The sequence below is a fragment of the Suricata suricatta genome, chromosome 8 (assembly GCF_006229205.1).
Source record: "Suricata suricatta isolate VVHF042 chromosome 8, meerkat_22Aug2017_6uvM2_HiC, whole genome shotgun sequence".
Taxonomy (NCBI): domain Eukaryota; kingdom Metazoa; phylum Chordata; class Mammalia; order Carnivora; family Herpestidae; genus Suricata; species Suricata suricatta.
In genome coordinates, this window is record NC_043707.1 from 63,693,720 (window position 1) to 63,712,555 (window position 18,836).

An 18,836-nucleotide genomic window follows, 5' to 3' on the forward strand; every position below is an offset into this window, starting at 1 on the left:
TTTACTGTTCTATCCATAAAGCCTAGTACAGTGCCTGGTGCATATTTCCTGAGTTGAACCTCGCATACTCCTCAGTGTGAAGCAAGGAGAATCACCTCTGAAACCAATTCCTAAGAGTCTTGCAAAGCTATTTGAGTGGGTGAGCACTCTGATGAGAATATTAGTAGTCCATTCTAAAAGGAGAAAAATATCCAGGTTTTAATTTTGTAAAGAGATCAGTAGAAAAGAACTAGAGGTCATCAGAAATGTGTTATGATAAAAAAAAAAGGTCTGATATTTAATCTTCAAAACTACATTTAGATGAGTGAAACAAGACAGAAAGAAGCAAGTAGGCAAGTAAGAGGTGGGGAGCATCACCTCACTCTCACCAGACTGGCTAGTATCAAAGACAAAAAGTTAAGTGCTGGTATGGAGAAAGGGGACCCTCATGCACTGTCGGTGGGGATATAAACTGATGCAGCCACTGTAGAAAACAGCATGGAGGGTCCTCAAAAAATTAAGAATAAAACTAGTATATGATCCAGCAATTCCACTTGTTGGTATTTTCCTGAAAAAAACAAGAACACCAACGCACCCCTATATTCATCATAGCATTACTTACAACAACTAAGATATGGAAGCAATTGAAGTGCCCATCAATAGATGAATGGGTAAACAAGACGTGATATTTGCATACAATGGCCTATTATTACTCAGTCATCAAAGAATGACCATATGTGAGAACATGGATGGACAAGACCTGGAGGGTTTTATGCTACATTAAATAAGTCAGACAGAGAAAGACAAATATCATATGATTTCACTTATATGTGGAATCTAAAAAAAGCAAAAACAAGTGAACAAACAAAAGGGAAAAGAAACAGATTCTAGATACGAAGAACAAACTGATGGTTGACAGAGGAGAGGGTTGTTAGTAGAGGGGCAGAGGGCTAACAGAATGGAAAGGTAAGGGGGGTAAGAGGTACAAACTTCCAGTTATAAGATAAGTAACTCATAAAGATGTAGTGTACAGCAAGGAGACTACAGTTAATAATATTATAATAATTTCATACAGTGACAGATGATACTAGACTTAATATGGAGATCATTTGGCAATGTATAAATAAAAACAAAAATCATGATGAAACTAATAGGATATTATATGTCAACTATACTTCAATTGAAAAAATAAAAGGAGGTAGGAGAATTTGAGATCTGCATGACAGCGATGGATCAGAAGGAAAATAGCTAGAAGGTGGCTATCAAGGAGCATGCCAGCAAACTGAGAATCCCTTTCTTCACTGCATGACTTGTGGCTATTCCTGAATTTCTCAAACCCCATTTCCATATCTCTGGAAGTCTGGCGCATAGTTTGTTTTTTTTTTAATGCTTATTTATTTTTGAGAGAGACAGAGAGAGCCACAAAATCTGAAGCAGGCTCCAGGCCCTGAGCTGTCAGCATAAATTAGCCCAACGTGGGGCTCAAACTCAGGAACCGCGAGATCATGACCTGAGCCCAAGTCAGCCGCCTAACCAACTGAGCCCCTCAGGTGTCCTGTGGTGCAGACTTTTTAAAGAGCTGCTATTAGGAGTGTATGGCTGCCCCTCCCACCACACTCATCTTCCATTTTATGAAACAGTGAAATGACAGAATTAACTGATAAATGTAAGTGTCTATGAACCACTATAACCCACTGTTGATGGCAGAATTTCCAGAAATATTTATTGGCTGGCTGATTGCTAGCTAGACTCTTTCAAACCTTTATTCTATTTGGGCAATTCATTCTGATAATTAAACTCTTAAGTCTGGGGAGGCAGGGATAGTTCGGACACGATCACAAGCCTGAGGTATGAAGGCCAAGATCTGAACCCTAGCACTCCTGGGTGGCCAAAGGTGAAACTGATCTAAATTTCAGTTTCTCCATTTGTAAAATGGGTATCATACCATCTTTTTGACAGAACTGATGCGAGAATAAGATATGTACTAATAGCAACCAAGAAAAATATGAAAATAGAAAAGGCATTCAAAAAGTGGAAAAAGGGGCACCTGGGTGGCTCAGTCGGTTGGGCATCCAACTCTTGACTTCAGCTCAGGTCATGACTCCAAGGTTGTGGGATGAAGCCCAACGTTGGGCTCCATGCAGAGTGTGGAGCCTGCTTAAGATTCATTCTCGCTCTCTCTCTGTCCCTTTCCCCTGCTCTCCAATTATCTCTCTAAAAAATATAAAATAATAAAATAAATAAAAAGTAAAAAGGTGGAAAAATATTTTGTAGTTAAAAATGAAAGTGAACCTAGTAATTTTTCATATAATGATTATACAGAAGATTAATTAAGCGGAAGAACAAGTCCCAAAAGGGCCAATGCCAACCTATCTATGTAGAAGCCTTCACCTCACTGACAGCTGGGTGATGTCACAGGACTAAGGGCTCAGCCTGAATGATGAGCAGAAAGGGATGCTAAGAATGACAGTCACCATCACAATTCGTGAGGACTGAATGTAGGTTCATTATTGCTATTTCATGATAAAACATAAATTATGTCCATACATCACTCCTCAAAAAGCGGTTAATGTTACATTGTAATTGTTGCAGAAAAAAAACCAGCTTGAAAAGGAAAATAAATGCTTCCAAGGATGAACTATTTTATCTACCAAATAGGTTACACCAACTTTGTACTTCACAACTATATTTAACCCAACCCAAATGTCACTCTATTCATGACAACTTTATGTTTCTTACCATCATGATGTGGGAGGGTTGAAATGGACTCTGAAGATGGCCTAGTTCTATTAACAACAGAATTTTTATTTCCATCTACGAAAGCTCTTCAATTTGCCTTTCAGCAGGGACAACTCCACGGTGAGAAGTGTAGCATGATCCAGAGCTGTCTACTCCCTCCTGGGAGTGCTATTCCAGAGCTCCAGAACTCTACTGCACCATCTCTGACTTCCATCTGCCAGTCCTACGACTGATCCTGGTAATCCAAAATCTCTTCTTCACATGACAACCCTTCAAATATCTAAAGACCATTCATGTCTATCTTCTTTCCAGGGACCATTTCCAATTTGCTCAGAAAATTCTGGTCTACCCCCTTCAGAGTTTCTGAACCTTATTAACTGGCAGTCTTCAGACAATTTAAAAAAAAAAAAACAACAAAAAACCACCAATCTCTTGGTGGAAAAAAAATTGTTTACACAGAATAATCGCCACACATTAACCAGTAAAGTCACACATGCACATACATCATTTTGAAGGCACAGGGTAACCTTTCCAAAGAGAATTTTAGCAGAACATGTCCATACCACTTGCCCAGGATTTCCTCTCTACAGAATTATTCTTTGAAAATAATTGTGTATGGCACAAATGTGAAAAGATATAAGGATGTTCACGCAAGTTATATATAACAGTGAAACTCAGAACAAATGTATAACAATAGGAAATTGGTCAAATATGATTATATACCCACATGCTGCCAATAGAGATAATGATCCAACCAGATGGCTTGATAATAAAAAACAGTTTCAGAACTTCCAAAAGACTTAAGAGAATTTACCTCCTTCATACTCTTCCTTAGGGAATCATTTGAGGTTATGCTGCAGCACAATGAGTGAGTGAACCAAGAAAGACACACATGGGATCCAGGAAACAGTTGCCCCAAACCAAGAAAGTCATGGCAGAAAGCCCAGGACACTCGGAGGCAGACCTAGAGAGCAATCTGTTCAGACTGGAGTGGACAACGGAGGGCACCAAGGACAGGTATCTGGGAAAAGACGATCTCAGAGATGTGATGCTATCCTTGAGAATATGGAACAACTCAAATAAAGGCAAAGAATATGTTGCAAGAAAAAAGGGAGACCTCGGAAACTCTAAACAAAAATTAGACAGGAAATGTAATCTTGCTTGTACAGTCAACTATTTTAATATAATTGTCATAAGCACGTTTTTTTATTTTCTCCTTGTAGGATCAACTAGATGTACAGGAAAACTTAGAGCGTAGCATGATTATGGAATAAAAGTTCATAAAATAGTTCAAAACCTTGACAATACAACCCGCCCCTCCCCCCCAAGTACAAATGACAAACTGAGAAGTAGTGGTTAGACACAAAAAGTAGCACAGGAACACTAATACCTGCCCCTTAGAAAGTATCGAGGTGCTATGGAACTGGAAATGAAAGTTTTCAGAGGAACTTAGAAACTAAAATTCCTTTAATGACACTGAAAGGATGAAGGGAAAGCAAACAGAGATGTGAGAGTTAAGTTCTTATCATAGTGAGAAGATAATAAATGTTATCCAACATTGACAAATAAGACATGCATGATGGTCTCCAAAAATGGCCACCATCATTTCTTTCCCTTCCTATATGTGCACAGTGCTTCTCATATGAAGAAATGGGGTCTTATTTTCCTCCCCTTGAATCTAGGCTGCTCTAGGGAACTCACTTGATCACCAGAATGCGGTAGAAGTAGCATTCTGGGTTTTCAAAAGCTCAGTCAGGAGAAGCCCAACCAGATGGATGGGCCACATCTGGGCGCTTAGGTGACAGCCCTTCTGAGTTCCCAGCAGAGAGCCTGCATCAATTACCAGCCACTGGAATGAGCCCCTTCCAACCCAGTTAAGCCTTTGGAGGACTCCAGTCCCAAATGCTACCTAAGAGCACCCTCATGAGAGATCCCACCAAGAACTATCCCACTTTCTTTATATATATATAATTAAGAACTCATGAATCGATGGTTGTCAATGGCCACAATAGTTATTCTAATTGATGATTAAAAATGTCACACTTTTAGCCAATAAGAGAGCCTTCATGTTGGTTCGTGTGTCTTTTTGACACAACCCATTAGTCTTTGATGGGCTCCTTGCTTTCTGACATAAGATTACCAGAGTTATTTTGTTGTATGCAATACTCCAATATGTAAAATAAATTTTAAATTTTGATCCCATTTTTGTCAGACATAATCATACACAGAATGCTATTTTTGACTCATGCATAGGACACCCATAGGAAAAAAGTGGAAATACATCCCTAAATGTAAATAAATGGTAATTAAGTAAATATAAATAGTTATCTCTGGGTTGTGGGGTTTGGGCACTATTTTTTCTTTTTGCTTGTCAATATTTTCTAACCTTCAAATAAAAACAAATGACTTGCCTAATTAATTTCTTCAAGTGGCCTCTGCATAGACATTTTTCATAGCTTTCAAAGATTATTTATTTCTGAGAGAGTGAGCAAGAGCGAGCGAGCAGAGGGAGAGGAAGAGAGTATCCTAAGAAGACTCCACACTGTCAGCACAGAGCCCGATGCAGGGCTCCATCTCACGAGCTGTGAGATCACAAGAGTAGGCTGCTTAACTAACTGAGCCACCCAGGCACCCCTTTTCAATTTACAGTGTTGCTATAAGGGGCCTTAATCACTGGTTTTCCAAATGTACACTTTTGTGGTTCTCTTTCTACCCCTCTGAAGTTGTCCTCTGCCTCTTTTAGAGGATCGTCCTTCTTCTGGTCCCTGCCCCTGCCTCCACAAGACCAACCTTACTTCTAATACATACGGGTCCCTTTCCCCTGGGAGAGAGTGCTATTGCCACAAAGTCTCACACCATTGCAAAGTAGCTTTCTGCCCAAATGGTCTCCCATGTCCTTCCATGGTAATCACATCCCTCTAGTGCTCTGAGCCATTTTGCCCTCTTCTTTCCCTTCATCCTGTGAAATCCAAACCCTGCTCTATTGACTACAAAATGGTTTTAAGATTTTTTTCTTCATTAACCTGACCACCACCATAACTACCAAAATTAAATTCTTCAGAATCTATTACTCCAATAACCTCCTACAACATTTCCTCTCCCACACAGTAGTTTTTCTACATATAACCATCAGCCTTATCTTTCTAGTATGCCAGTTGTATCAAGTTTTTCTTTTTGGCCAACAGGCCTACAATTCCATGAAAAGGAAAAATGCAAGTCTGGTGGGTTGGGAAGTTGACTCCATCTTATTCATCCAAACATACAACCACTACCAAGTCCACAGAGGTCCATGCTGACACCCCAGTCCTTACTATTACCTCCGAAGGGTTGACCTCTTCTCCTCAGTGATTTTCCTCATGTCTTCTGGTCTAGGAAGCCTTCCCCACTTTTTCCTGCTAATCTAAACGACTTTATGTGCATGCGTGTGTGCGTGCGTGTGTGTGTGTGTGTGTGTGCGTGTGTGTATATGTCAGAGGTTAAGTCCCATCTATCTCAAAAGCTCTCGTAGAAAATTCAAAAACGCATATATATATGAAAATTTATGTACAACTTATATTCACTGCAAAAATATATATCAACTATGGTCAGTAGTTATCTCTGAAGAATCAGATCTAGAAAACATTAGACCTAGTAAGCCCTATATTTCAACAGACTCAGATTTTTTTTTACATATATCCATATTCAGACCAAAATAATTACTAGAAATTAAGAGTCATCTTTCCATTCCCTAAATTGTTATAGCATTACCGATTTATCAGAAGGCAATGTGTTGTTTGAATTTTTTGATAGTTTCCTACGCTTAAATCTTAGCTACCTAATGGAATTCCGCCGAGCTCCTTCATTCAAAACCAACCAGGAGTGGAGAACTATGCTTCAGTCTTGCTTATGTATTTTCTGCTCCGGTATATCAATGACTCATCACCTGTTTCATGCAGTATACCTGTGACAGCATTAGGTGTGACAGGGTAACCATTAGATAAGCTTTAGGTTACGTGTAATTCCTCGTTACCTTATCCCCTTCTCTCCTACTCAGGAAAACCTACTGAAATACAAATGAGATGGATGTTATTCAACGAACAGGCTTAAGTCTACTCTCATATTTTTAGACAAATAAATTACAAATTCTGATACTTTCCTGTTTGTAAATTATGACAAAACTCACAATTCACTTCTGGTCAATATGGCCTTTCCCCCTCTGCCATCTAGCTTTAAGGAGCTCTCTGCCTGTAGTAAATCTCATACTTGCCTTGGCCTCTATGTGATTCTGTGGGGGAAAACAAAACAGGATTTGTCTGATCCCTTCCGGAGCTTAAAAGAAAATTCTTCTTTTAGCCAGTGATTATGAAAATCTGGATTCTCTTCCCATGGGAAATTTAATTTTCTAACAGCTGAGAGCGGCTAGGGTCAGGGCTTTAGAAGGGATGAAAGAAAGAGAACTCAAAGTATTAGGCACCTACTACTGTTAGCACATGGGGCTACATGCTATGAGTGGATGGCCACCCTTTCCCACCGCTAGGGCTGGAGAGAAGTCCTGAGCATCCCACACTGGACACTGGTGTACAACTAGGACTGTGTTCCACAGGAGCAATAGTGAGGTGCTTGTTTCTAGGCTATTGCACGGACCCAGAGCCTTAACACATTCCATGGAAACCCCTTTCAGAATACCATAGATCTAAAAGTGACATTTGGGAATAAAACCCATACCGTATTTAATAACTTTTTGCTAAACTTTAATCATTAAAGGTTTTTGATTACTTATTTACGAGATAATTGAAGGTCTGAGCGAACTCACAGGGTTGGATGATTGCCAAATCACACTCATGTGAAATGGTGATCTTTCCTGATATTGAGTTTTACTAAATGTTCCAAGGGTACAGGCCATCAAATAATTCAGAGGACACGGAGAGAGGTGCAGGACAGCTGGCAGCTGGTAAGTCAGGTCCTCCCTGTGCTGAACAGGCAACTCCAGCCCAGAAGATAGCAACACTCGACCGAGTGAGGTTCACCACGTTCCCCACACTCTCATGTCCATTCTGTGCCCTCAGAAAGCTGTACAGTGTGCATGACATTCTCCAAGGGGGCAGGCCTCACCTTCCTGTGCTCTCTTTACCACGGGTCATCTTAAAGGCATTCCAGAGGTAAGGTCTCCTCTCCTACCCAACGTCAGTGCTCCATTTACCCAAAGGTGCTGCTGACAAGGTTCCCCTCCCTTTCTCCCAGGAAACAAATGGACTGGCGGGCCGGCTGCTCTCACCCCTTCCTTCGAGGTTACTTAGGAACCTGATGTCATAACTTAGCTTATTCTTACTTGCCCACTGCCTCACCCCCAGCATTAGAACCAAATCAAACAGTTGAATCACAGAATCTTATAATTAAAATAAAACTTCCAAGATTCTTTAGTACAAACTCCTACTCAAAGTTTCTACTTATTATATCTATTTTAGTATCTGATTGAAGATATCTTATGGTAGAAGAGCTACTTTGAAAGGCCATTGTTACAATTTTCTATGTACTCAGGGTGTCTCTTTTGTAAAACAGAAGTTTTGCCTACCTCGCTTTTACTGACCCCAAAGGTCCTCGTTCTTCCCCCCCCTCCACACACACACATTTCAACTTTTTAATCAGCTCCGTGAAGGGCATCCTAAATGCTAACTGAAAGAACAGAATATTTTTTCTTCTGGTATTAAAGAAAAGGACATTCACAGGTTCTAAGAAACTTCTGTGTATCAGGGTGGTGACCCCAAAGGTCCTAGTTCTAACTCCTGAATTAATCCAGAATAAATCCATTCTCTCCACTTAATAGTTCTCTCACATTCCCAACGACCTTTCCAAACCATCCAGTCTTACAATTTATCGTTTGTGGGCTAACCTCTCAGCGTCCTTCAATTGTTTGTCTTAGGACAATAGCTTCCTAATCTAATCTCTGCTCTGTTATCTGGCAGCCCTTGCCCCACCCCCAGTGCATGCAAGGTCAAGGACTCTAGATAATGAGTTTGGGTGTGGTTTAACCCGGGGAAACTATAATTTTTGTTTGAATTGGAATGTTATGCCTCCCCTAATAGAGTCTAAATTTGAAAACAGGCTTCTTTTTAAGCAGATGTGACATGCTAATGGCCCAACTGAAGTTGTGGTCATTTATCACCTCCAGATCATTCCTCCCCACTTAGACTTCGTCACACCTAACCGCAAAACCTAACATGTATCATTATTAGGTTCCACCTATTTGTTTCAGCCTACTGCTCCAGCCTGAAACTTTTTAAAAATGTGATACTATTCATCCAGAATAGTATTAGTTCCCCTTCCTAACCTTGTTTCAGTCGTTTGATAAGCTTGTTTAAAAACAAACCAAAAAAACAAACCAAAAAAACTCTTTACTGTGGTAAACTATAGATAGCATAAAACTTACCCTTTTAACTACTTTTAAGTGTTTGTCTCCAGAACTTTTCATATCCCCAAAAGGAAACTCCCCCATTCAACAGTAACTTTACAATGCCTCCTCCACCCAGCCCCTGGTAGCTATCTTATTTTCTGTGTCCAAGGATTAGACTGTTCTAGCACATCGTACAAGGAGAATCATAGGATAATATTGTTTTTCAAATTTAATTAAGAAATAAAATCACTAGCTGCACTGCACATAAACTATAAAAATAAAAATCTAATTAAGAACAAAATATTGACCTGGGAAGACATGGCAATCCTCTTGGCTAACATCTATTTTATCTTCACACGTAAGTCCAATATATGAACTATGTCCTTTCCTGGTACTGAAAGGAAACAGGCTTCAAAAGCCAAGCCAGGTTAGGGAAAGAAAGCGAGACACTTCTGCTAAAATGATCCAACTATGCAAATCTGAGGGGACACTTTTCCACACCCAAAAAGAATGAAGCAGCAACCACAGAACAAGGAAGAGGTAGCCTTGAACTCTTCCTAAACCAAAATGGAGGGAGGCCTTAAGGAGGCTTGTTATATTCCTAAAATATGGGAAATGGTCACATCAGATATTCTAAATAAAAAGTAACTATTAGGGGCACCTGGGTGGCTCAGTCAGTTCAGCATCCAACTCTTGATTTTGGCTCAGATCAAGATCTCACAGTTTGTGAGATCAAGCCCACATCAGGCTCTGCACTGGTGGTGGGGAGCCTGCTTGGGGTTCTCTGTCTCCCTCTCTCTCTGCCCATCCCCCTCTCTCAGAAATAAACAAACATTAAAAAAACAAATTCGAAACCCAAACACATTTGCTTTCACCCCTATATATGTACATGTCTTTACATATACACACATACATATATAACACACATTATTTTTTTAAATGGCCACTTAACATTTTTACCACGATTAAACCCCTCAATTGGTAGTATGAGTTACAAGCTGTTTAATTATGGTTGTAGGCAGATTTGAATAAACTATACAAATAACAGTAAAACAATTTTTAAGATTTCTGCTAATCTATTGCTCATTACGGTGTAAGATGACAATATTTTGACAATCTTTTATTACAGTAGAAAAAAAGTTAACATGTTATTCCAGTTTTTAAAATATTTTCTTTGATTTAAATATTTACTATGTTTTTAAGTTTATTTATTTTGAGAGCACGTGCATGAGGGAGGGACACAGAGGAGGAAGAGAAAGAATCCCACGCAGGATCCTTGATGTTAGGGCAGTGCCAGAAGCAGGGCTCGATCCCACTAACCGTGAGATAATGACCAGCGTTGAAGCCAAAAATCGGGATACTTAACTGAATGAACCACCCAAGTGCCCCTAACATGTTTTATCCTATGCAAATTTAGTAGGAAATAGAAATCACACTGACCTTACTACTGAATCTTGCTTTCGTAAGCTATATAGTAGGTGGCTATTTTAATACCTACCTAGTCAATAAAAGTTAATTTTTGAAATTTTATAACTTTTAAAATGTTGCTATAACAGAGCAGTCATGACAGTTACCGAAAATTCTTCTTTAAGGCTATCTTCAGGGGAGAAAAGGAGGAAATACAGTATTTATGCGTAACTGAGAATAGGCAACACCATTCAAACCATCCTAAAACATGTAACAGTTTAACACGGTTAATGATAAACTCTTAGTGAGTCCCGGCATTTGTGGCTGGCTTGCATCGCCTTGTTGTGGAAATTCTTTAGACTAAACCTAAGACCAATGTTTTTCTAATTCTTGTTTTTCTTTATCTCCTGATAAAAATGACAACTTGACCATATCTGACATATGGTCTTTCATTTCTCAGCACCACTTCCGACATACCACCTCCCAAAATGTCTTTAAAATGCGGACGCTGGGGCAGATCATTAAACAAGAAACAAGGTCTCCCCTTCAGGGTACTCGCGCTGTACCTGATACCCTCAAATAAATGCACTGCGAGCCTCTGAAACCAAAGTTTCTCCCTAAAATGCAGCTGATGGCGTAATGATCGGGCTCCAGGGCAAAGTACCCGCGCAGAAGAGTTGGGGGAAGTCTGTGCAGCAGTGCCTTCCTTTTCAAATTTAAGTGTTTTCCAGTGTTATAGAACTCATTATCTAGAGGTGTGGTTTGACCGGGGAGAGAGGGTGATTCACAAGAAACACAGACGAAAACTAAGGCTACCAGAGAGGTCACATGGGAGTACAAAAGACAGTGGTTTATCCTTAAAAAGAGAATTTAAAGCATAAATGTGTTCAATCCTTTATAAGAGACCCTGTCCTATTTTCCCGGATAATGAGTATCCTGACAGAGGGGCAAAAAGCTGAATGTTAGGGAAAATCTGTAGGATTTTTACCTTTTTATATAGATGGAAGGTTCCTTAAGCTCTAGTTTATTCCCCCAGAGAATTTTTAAATGCCAGTAAATATACTAAAGAAAGGTTAAAAAAAAAAGCCAACTGTGATCAAAACACTATATAACCTACATATAACTTATTGCATAACCTAAATCTAGAAGACTCTTACTTTTCAACTATTCAGTAGAGCATACGTTTAAAACCCATGGATAAGTTGCCTCCATTTTCCACATTAAGTTTCATTTAGTTACAATCAGAAAATCTTTTCAGTTACTTCGAACACCTCAAATAGTCTCACACATATCAAGTCAAAGCGCTCGCCAAATACCAGTTCTCATCACATAAGTGAAGAATTTCACAAGAGTTTATACAAAATAATAGCAGTAGTAGTTGTTGTTGTTATTTTGTTAGCCTTAAACTGCACAAAATGACCTGGGAATCATTATAGTCAAATAGGAAATATAAAATCTGTAAATGACACAGGATCGTTATATCTCTGAACACTTATTAGTTTCTAATTTTTTTCTGTTTCCCTATGAATAGACTCACTTTAATTAGATAGACTTACTTCATACCAGTCATTTATTTCATACAACAGAACACAGGAAGACATCGAAAACCCAATCACCTCTAGAGAACACTGCAGTTGATTTTCTGATCACCTTAACTAAATAAAGCAAGAGTTGATTTCTTTTCTTAAAAGAATCCAGCATGCACTTTGTTGGGTTTTCTTTATAAAGGCATAAAAGTCCAAGGAGAAAACAGTATTCTCCCATATAAATACTCGACCTGCCAAGGCAGGCACAGCCAGCCATTCGCCAAGCCCGGAACGCAGCGGCCAAGCCACAACAGCAGCTCAGGTCTCCGCGTTTACAAACCCGCATGAGGGACCTGCTATCTTTCACCGGCTTATATTCTTTTCATAGCACAATGGCTATTTGTGACTCATGTTCGGAAACCTTACTTCTACACTGCAGCAGGATCTTAACCTCACACGGTGCCCACACAGTCTTCCAGATTTAACCAGCGTTTTGTTAGTCAGCTCTCATGGTTGTTAGCAAGTGTTTACGAAACAAGCGCTTGTGCATCAAATATTTAAGACCTGTAAAAGGTAAGAGTCTCTATTTTATAACTACCTATAATCATTTAAAATCTAAAAAGAAGACAAACAGTAGGAAATGCCAGTTAAAAATAGCATATTGCTTCAGAAAAATAAAGTGATTAAGGAATATGTTTTGGGTATATATACGCACTTATTTATAGCATTAAAACCAGCATAGTTTTTTTTTTAATTTTTTTTTGTTTTATTTATTTTTGATACAGAGAGAGATAGAGCATGAGAGGGGGAGGGGCAGAGAGAGAAGGAGACAGAACCGGAAGCAGGCTCCAGGCTCTGAGCTAGCTGTCAGCACAGAGCCTGACGTGGGGCTCGAACCCACGAACGTAAGATCTGACCTGAGCCGAAGCCAGAGGCTTAGCCGACTGAGCCACCAGGCGCCCCAGCATAGTTTTTTTTTAATACTCATATTAACTATTTAGATTTATTACTTCAAGTGTGTGATACAGAGAGATATTTTGATACATCTGGTTCTTGCAGAAACATTGCCAAACTGACATCTTATTCACCAGCTCTCTTTGTGCAGGCCAATATAAAGAAAAATAGAAGAATATTAATACACATTAATTTTTTAAAACCCTCCAAATAGTCACAGATGTCTGTTAATGTAACGATTTTAGCAATACCAAGTAGGAAAAAAAAAAGCCAGAGGTTATATCTAAGTTTTAAAAAGGAAAAAACATGAAATGGTATACCGCAACTATTACATAAAATGTATACTAGCATATTCTGGTTTACATGTATCTATTATTTACAAATATCTATTTGGAGCTTGTTGGTATATCTAGATTGACTGAAAAATAACTCATTATGAAGAAGCCTATCTACTGTAAAAGGGATATAAAGCTGCTAATTTACGAATGTGTAATGTAGAAAAGTGATTTTAGATCTAAAATTTAAGATGCATTACTGCCTGAGATTTGCTGTATCCGCTATCGGCTCGGTCTTGGAATTCTGATGACGTCTCTGAGCAAGACTCCCCCACTGCGCCAGCCTATTGATATGTAATTATGTACATGCATGTAACTGTACAGGAATTGGACAGAGAAGAAAACTGTAGCTAGTTACACAAGAATCTACCCTCAGCTCTGGCTGTTCAGTCATAATCGCATCTAGAAATACAGGCAAATACCAATATATACACAATCCTAAAAGTCTAAAGTGAAAATTCAAGAAATTTGGGTCATCTGCCTTTCTTAAATTTTATGAATCCAAACAGATACACGGATACAAAACACACATGTAATTATTTTTGCTAATAAACAAGATAACCTATCACAAGTGTGAGCCCTGAATGCATCTGCAGGCAGTCCTGACACACTGGGAACTGGATGTTTAGATTTCTGTTCACCAGTAAGGCATTACTCCCGATCTCGTCTACCTGTCAGGCTGCCGCAGGTCCCGGCACTCACCAGTACAATGGAGTATGCGAACAGCGCTGTGCAATGATGGATTATAAAGTATTTGTCACCAATCACTTTCCAATACAAAATGAGAATCAACAAATCTGAAAGAAGGAAAAATAAGTGAGATATCACAGAGGAAGAAGGCTGTATTGCTTTTCAAGTGTATTTAACTCTGTCTTCCTGACAACTGGTCACAGTCCACTCTGAGCCCACCCCGCTTTGTTCATACTGCACAAGTCACAACACCCACCTTAAAGTACCTGTTTCCCCCACTCTACTGTGACTTCTCCAGGATGACGAACAAGTGTGAGAGTCTAACAAATACAGTGCTTACATATTTAATATGTATTTGTTGAATATATTCACAGGTAATATATTTGCTGAAAGTATAAATGAATAACTTGTTTCTGGAGTTAAATAAAACAGAAATACTACTGAATAAAACCAACTTTTAAGTAAGCTTAAATGACTGATACTTACTACTCCACAATTTAAAAAGATAAGCTGGTGGAAGGAAAGTACATAATAACCAACCTGTTTATCAGACAAATTCAACAAACAACATTTAAAAATTAACAAAGGATGTGATTAAATATTAATTCAAAATAGCAAAAAAAAAAAAAAAAAAAAAAAAAAAAAAAAAAAAAAAAAAAGCAAAAACCAAAATAAGAACTAGGACTATTAAAAAGATATGCAAAGAAAGACACCGAGGCATCAATTTCTCTTTAAAAGATCCTGAACCTAAACACCATGATTCAGAAAATAGCTTTCTTTAACAAAACAGAATGTTTAACAAAACAAACTCCTCAAAATGTTACTGCAGTTATTTTCTTTACCAAACGGTTAAACGTGAAGTTGAGACATGGAAACAGTGGCCATCATAGATGTAAACGAGAGGAGAACTCAGGTTTCATGGGGTTGGAGCGTATATAACACGGGGACTTTCTTTTATATAAAATAAGAATTAGTGATGTGAATATTTATACAAAACTAGCTGTGAATATTTATAAACAGAAATAAGCAGATTAGAAATTTTAAAGAGAAAACAAACAGCACAAATGTGCAAGTCACGCTAGTAATTAACTGCACGATATGCCCCACTGGATACATCTTTACATGTTTCGGCTGTATTCTTTGGTCACCAATTTATATGGTAAGGACCTTGAAAATTTTCCATAGAGTTCACTTTTCATCCAGCTTGGTTTAAAGAAGTTTGTTTCAGTTCATAATTCTTATTTTTAAGCGCTTCAGATTATTATCTTATGTGGGGAAAACTTTATCAAGTTTCTTTCATATGAGACTTCTGGGTGGTGATTATTCTACGAACTGACAACACTCACCAACCAGTGCGTGAGGCACACGCTATAAATTCTGTGACTGTCATCCTGGTCAATGATGGCACATTTTGTGCCAAACAAGCAAATCGTTTTCCAGTGTCTTCACCTGATCACTCTTCTTTTAACTGGGTCATCAAATAATCTAACAGCCTACTCATTATTTCAAAATTGATCTCTTCTTCCTAATGAATAACTGTTTGGGTACAATCTAATCTTTTTATCACAATTAACTTCTTGATGGGAGAAAATTTTCTACTGATTCCCATCCCTCATCTTTATCACTTTTGTTTCATATCCCCTTATTTTTTGTTGGATTTTCTGTCAGCTATTTATTAAATTTGAAAATTATGAAATAGGGCTCTCTATAAAATGTCCAAATCAGGGATCTGTTCTTTCTTTGGTCTTACTGAGATGGTCTACAATGTCTTTTCAAAAAGGTTAGATGGCATAATCCTCACTTACTTTCTCCTTTTGTCTCATAGTGTAAAAGGCTCTTCCCACCTCATCCCCCACAAGGGGAAATGTGAAAGAGGGAAAGGTGGTATGGGAAGAGTTCTTGATCTTAACTGATTACGGCTAAAAGTTTCCCTCTGCAAACTTCACCCAAACCCTACAAACCAGGAGCACAGGAACACATTTCAAGGCCCCTTGCGGGTGAGAGACTTTGAGGCTTAGCTTCATGAGTTTCCCAGGATTTCCACCTGAGAGACTCTTTAAGCCAAAAATGCACCATCACTACTAAAAAATATATATATCCAGGCCTAACTGAGCCTCCACGCTGCAGCTCTATCTTCAGAGAGAACCAGAGAGCCAACAGAAAAAATGTTTCATGTTCCACCATCACAGCAGATATTTTTTTGTCCTCTGTATGAGTCCTAAAAGCTACTTCTCAAATAAATGAACCAAAAGCATAGACTATGTATTCTTTGCAAAATCCCGAGTAGTTTAAAAAGAAGCAGACAGTGATCAACATATCACGTACCAGAAACGAGGTAGCCTGAAGCAATAGAGATATTCACTTTCACAACCGATGAATCACCCCTATAAATATTTAAAAAAAAGATTCCTTTTTTTTAGCACATGGGTTATAGCTACATTTTTTTCTACTGAGTATAATCAAAATGCTTTCTATAGAATCTTGAATGGCGAACTGTCATTTCCACAAGGCCCTGAGTTAGCTGTAACATACTTCTAACTGCACAAATGATCATAATTTCTTACATGAGCTAAAAGTTTTATATCAACAATTTTACCAAAAGATAACTTTTTAAAAATATGTTCTCATATGATTTGTTTGTGAAAGGATTCAAACAGAACTCCAGATGATGATGTTTTTGATTCCTTATTCTAAATCAGAGACTCAATACTTCAAGAAATCATCTAGTCTGCCCCGGATTTTGAAATAATATACGATTATAGGTATCATTTTGCTGACGACTGGAGAGACCGACCTCCTATCACACGATTGGAAAATGGCTGAAACAAGACAGCTTAATCCTCCTGTTTTGACACCTAAACATATCAAGGTCCAACAATTTTCCCTAATAATCATCTTTGCTCCAAGAAACAAATATGAATTATTAGTCTTTTAACCGACTTATAATGTGAACTACTGGTGAAATGAACACAAAATTAAACTGAAATACAAATGAAAAGGTTAGATGTCCTGTCTTCTTTACAAATTTTGATCTGAAAATATGGCTCGGGAAAATTGAACCTGGAATAAACTACAGCATCAAAGAAAATGTGAAAATATAAAAAAACTACACAAGGTAAAAGTTTGGTAAGGATAAAAATCAAATCTTTGTCATAAAATTTATCTCGCAAAAGAACTGGTTCTGTTGACAATCATATTACTCTAATAGAATTATGGGGGGAAAAACTTAGAAACTGTTTAGGTAGATTACACAAAAACTTCACCATGGAATTAAATTCACTAAGTCGATTCACTGAAAAATACTTTCCTGATGAAAATTTATCAATACTGGCTCGATTCTGATGGACATAATTCCATATTTATTAAAATGACTTGGTTGCAGTCAAACAAAGAGTCAGAAGTTAAGTCACCCCACATCCCCCAGAGCCCACATCTACTGCATCCCTACGCAGTGCTTTCTCAAAACATACCGCATCTGTCAAACCAAGCTGAACTAAGCCTTCTCCTCTAACGCCAGGAAGTAGTTTGCAATATCTCTGCCATTGCAACATTTAATTTTTTCGAAAATAATCATCTTACAAATTATCCTATTATTGCTGAACACAGTTATTAGTAGTGCTTCAAATCTGGTGTGGTACTAAAGTCCTCTCACCTGGATGTGAATGATTCTCGTTTTAAACCTTCGGCCTCAAATGATGGGTTAAACACAAAACTGAGTCATCAGAAGATATTATCCCAGTTGACTAGCCTATCTCAATAGCAATTCATTTTTGCTCAGAACAATGGTAACAGTAACTTGGTTTTACTCACTAAATCAGTATAAACGTTTACATCATTATCATAATATTCTCTGTCTTCGAAAACAATTGCAATACTAGCAAAAGTGGCCCTCATTATTTGTATTCAAATCTAAAATGAATCATTTTATTGCACCTTGCTAAAAGAAGTCTGAGCACAAGCATTTTAATAAGCTATGCACCATCAATACGTTTCCGTTTTAAAGTAAGAAATGTTCTTATTAATAATTAAGATCAAAACATAAATCAAATGGACTATATTGGAAAGAGACAGCTTACCAAAGTGGATCAGCTTTTAGAGCCTCATCAAAAAAGAAAATGTAGAGGCCAAAAACCCCAACCACCAAAGAATGGCATGTAGATACCACCCTGAAAAGAAACAAAATGCAATAATTTTAGATTCTTTGCAATAAACATAAAACTGGCAAGACTAACATTTGAAGAAGTGAAATCTGGGAAGCATTTTAAGATAGGAAAGAAGTAGCTCTAACAGTGTAACAAAATCACCACTGAGAAATCCAAGGGCTACAACATTACTTTGGACTTAATAACAAGAAGGATACATAAGTCTACAATTTCCTGCTAGAAGGCTGTGGAATCACTTGTTGGTTAAAAGTTCCAAAGCAGAAGCACATCTGGTGATGCAGCTGACAGAGTTTTGTGCAGACAGACGGCAACTGGTGAGCCCACTACCCAGCACCGGACGCTAAGCTTTGTCACCAAAAGCATCGCTGTGCCATGAGTTTCCTATTCCAGTCAGTTAGGAGTAACTTCCAAATCTACTGGCCTTAACCAATTCCCTATCTGTGAACCAAGATTCGAATGGATCATGAAATGAAAACTTAATACCTTGGAGATTTCAGGGCTAAATGCACATTCACATGCACTGCTGTACTTGATTCCTGTAACCAATCCATGAGAAAGCTGAAGCAGCTATTATTAGTGCCTCTTTGTCATTATTATGAAACTACTTCTAAATAGAAAAATTGGGGACCATGGATTTATACAGAAAATCTATTTTTAAAAGAAATGCTCAAGT

General features: G+C 38.2%; 1 protein-coding gene across 4 annotated transcripts in view; it reads right to left on the minus strand.

Moving 5' to 3' along the window:
* LOC115299071 (transmembrane protein 56-like) overlaps positions 1–18,836 on the minus strand; it is a 93,984-nt gene that overhangs the window by 24,261 nt on the left and 50,887 nt on the right. For all 4 annotated transcript variants that reach the window (XM_029948363.1, XM_029948365.1, XM_029948366.1 and 1 more), the window contains 3 exons: positions 18,077–18,166; positions 16,326–16,384; positions 14,013–14,107 (listed from right to left, as the gene is read on the minus strand). In XM_029948363.1, coding sequence (XP_029804223.1) covers positions 14,013–14,107; positions 16,326–16,384; positions 18,077–18,166 — 244 coding nt within the window. The remainder of the gene's footprint in view (positions 1–14,012; positions 14,108–16,325; positions 16,385–18,076; positions 18,167–18,836) is intronic.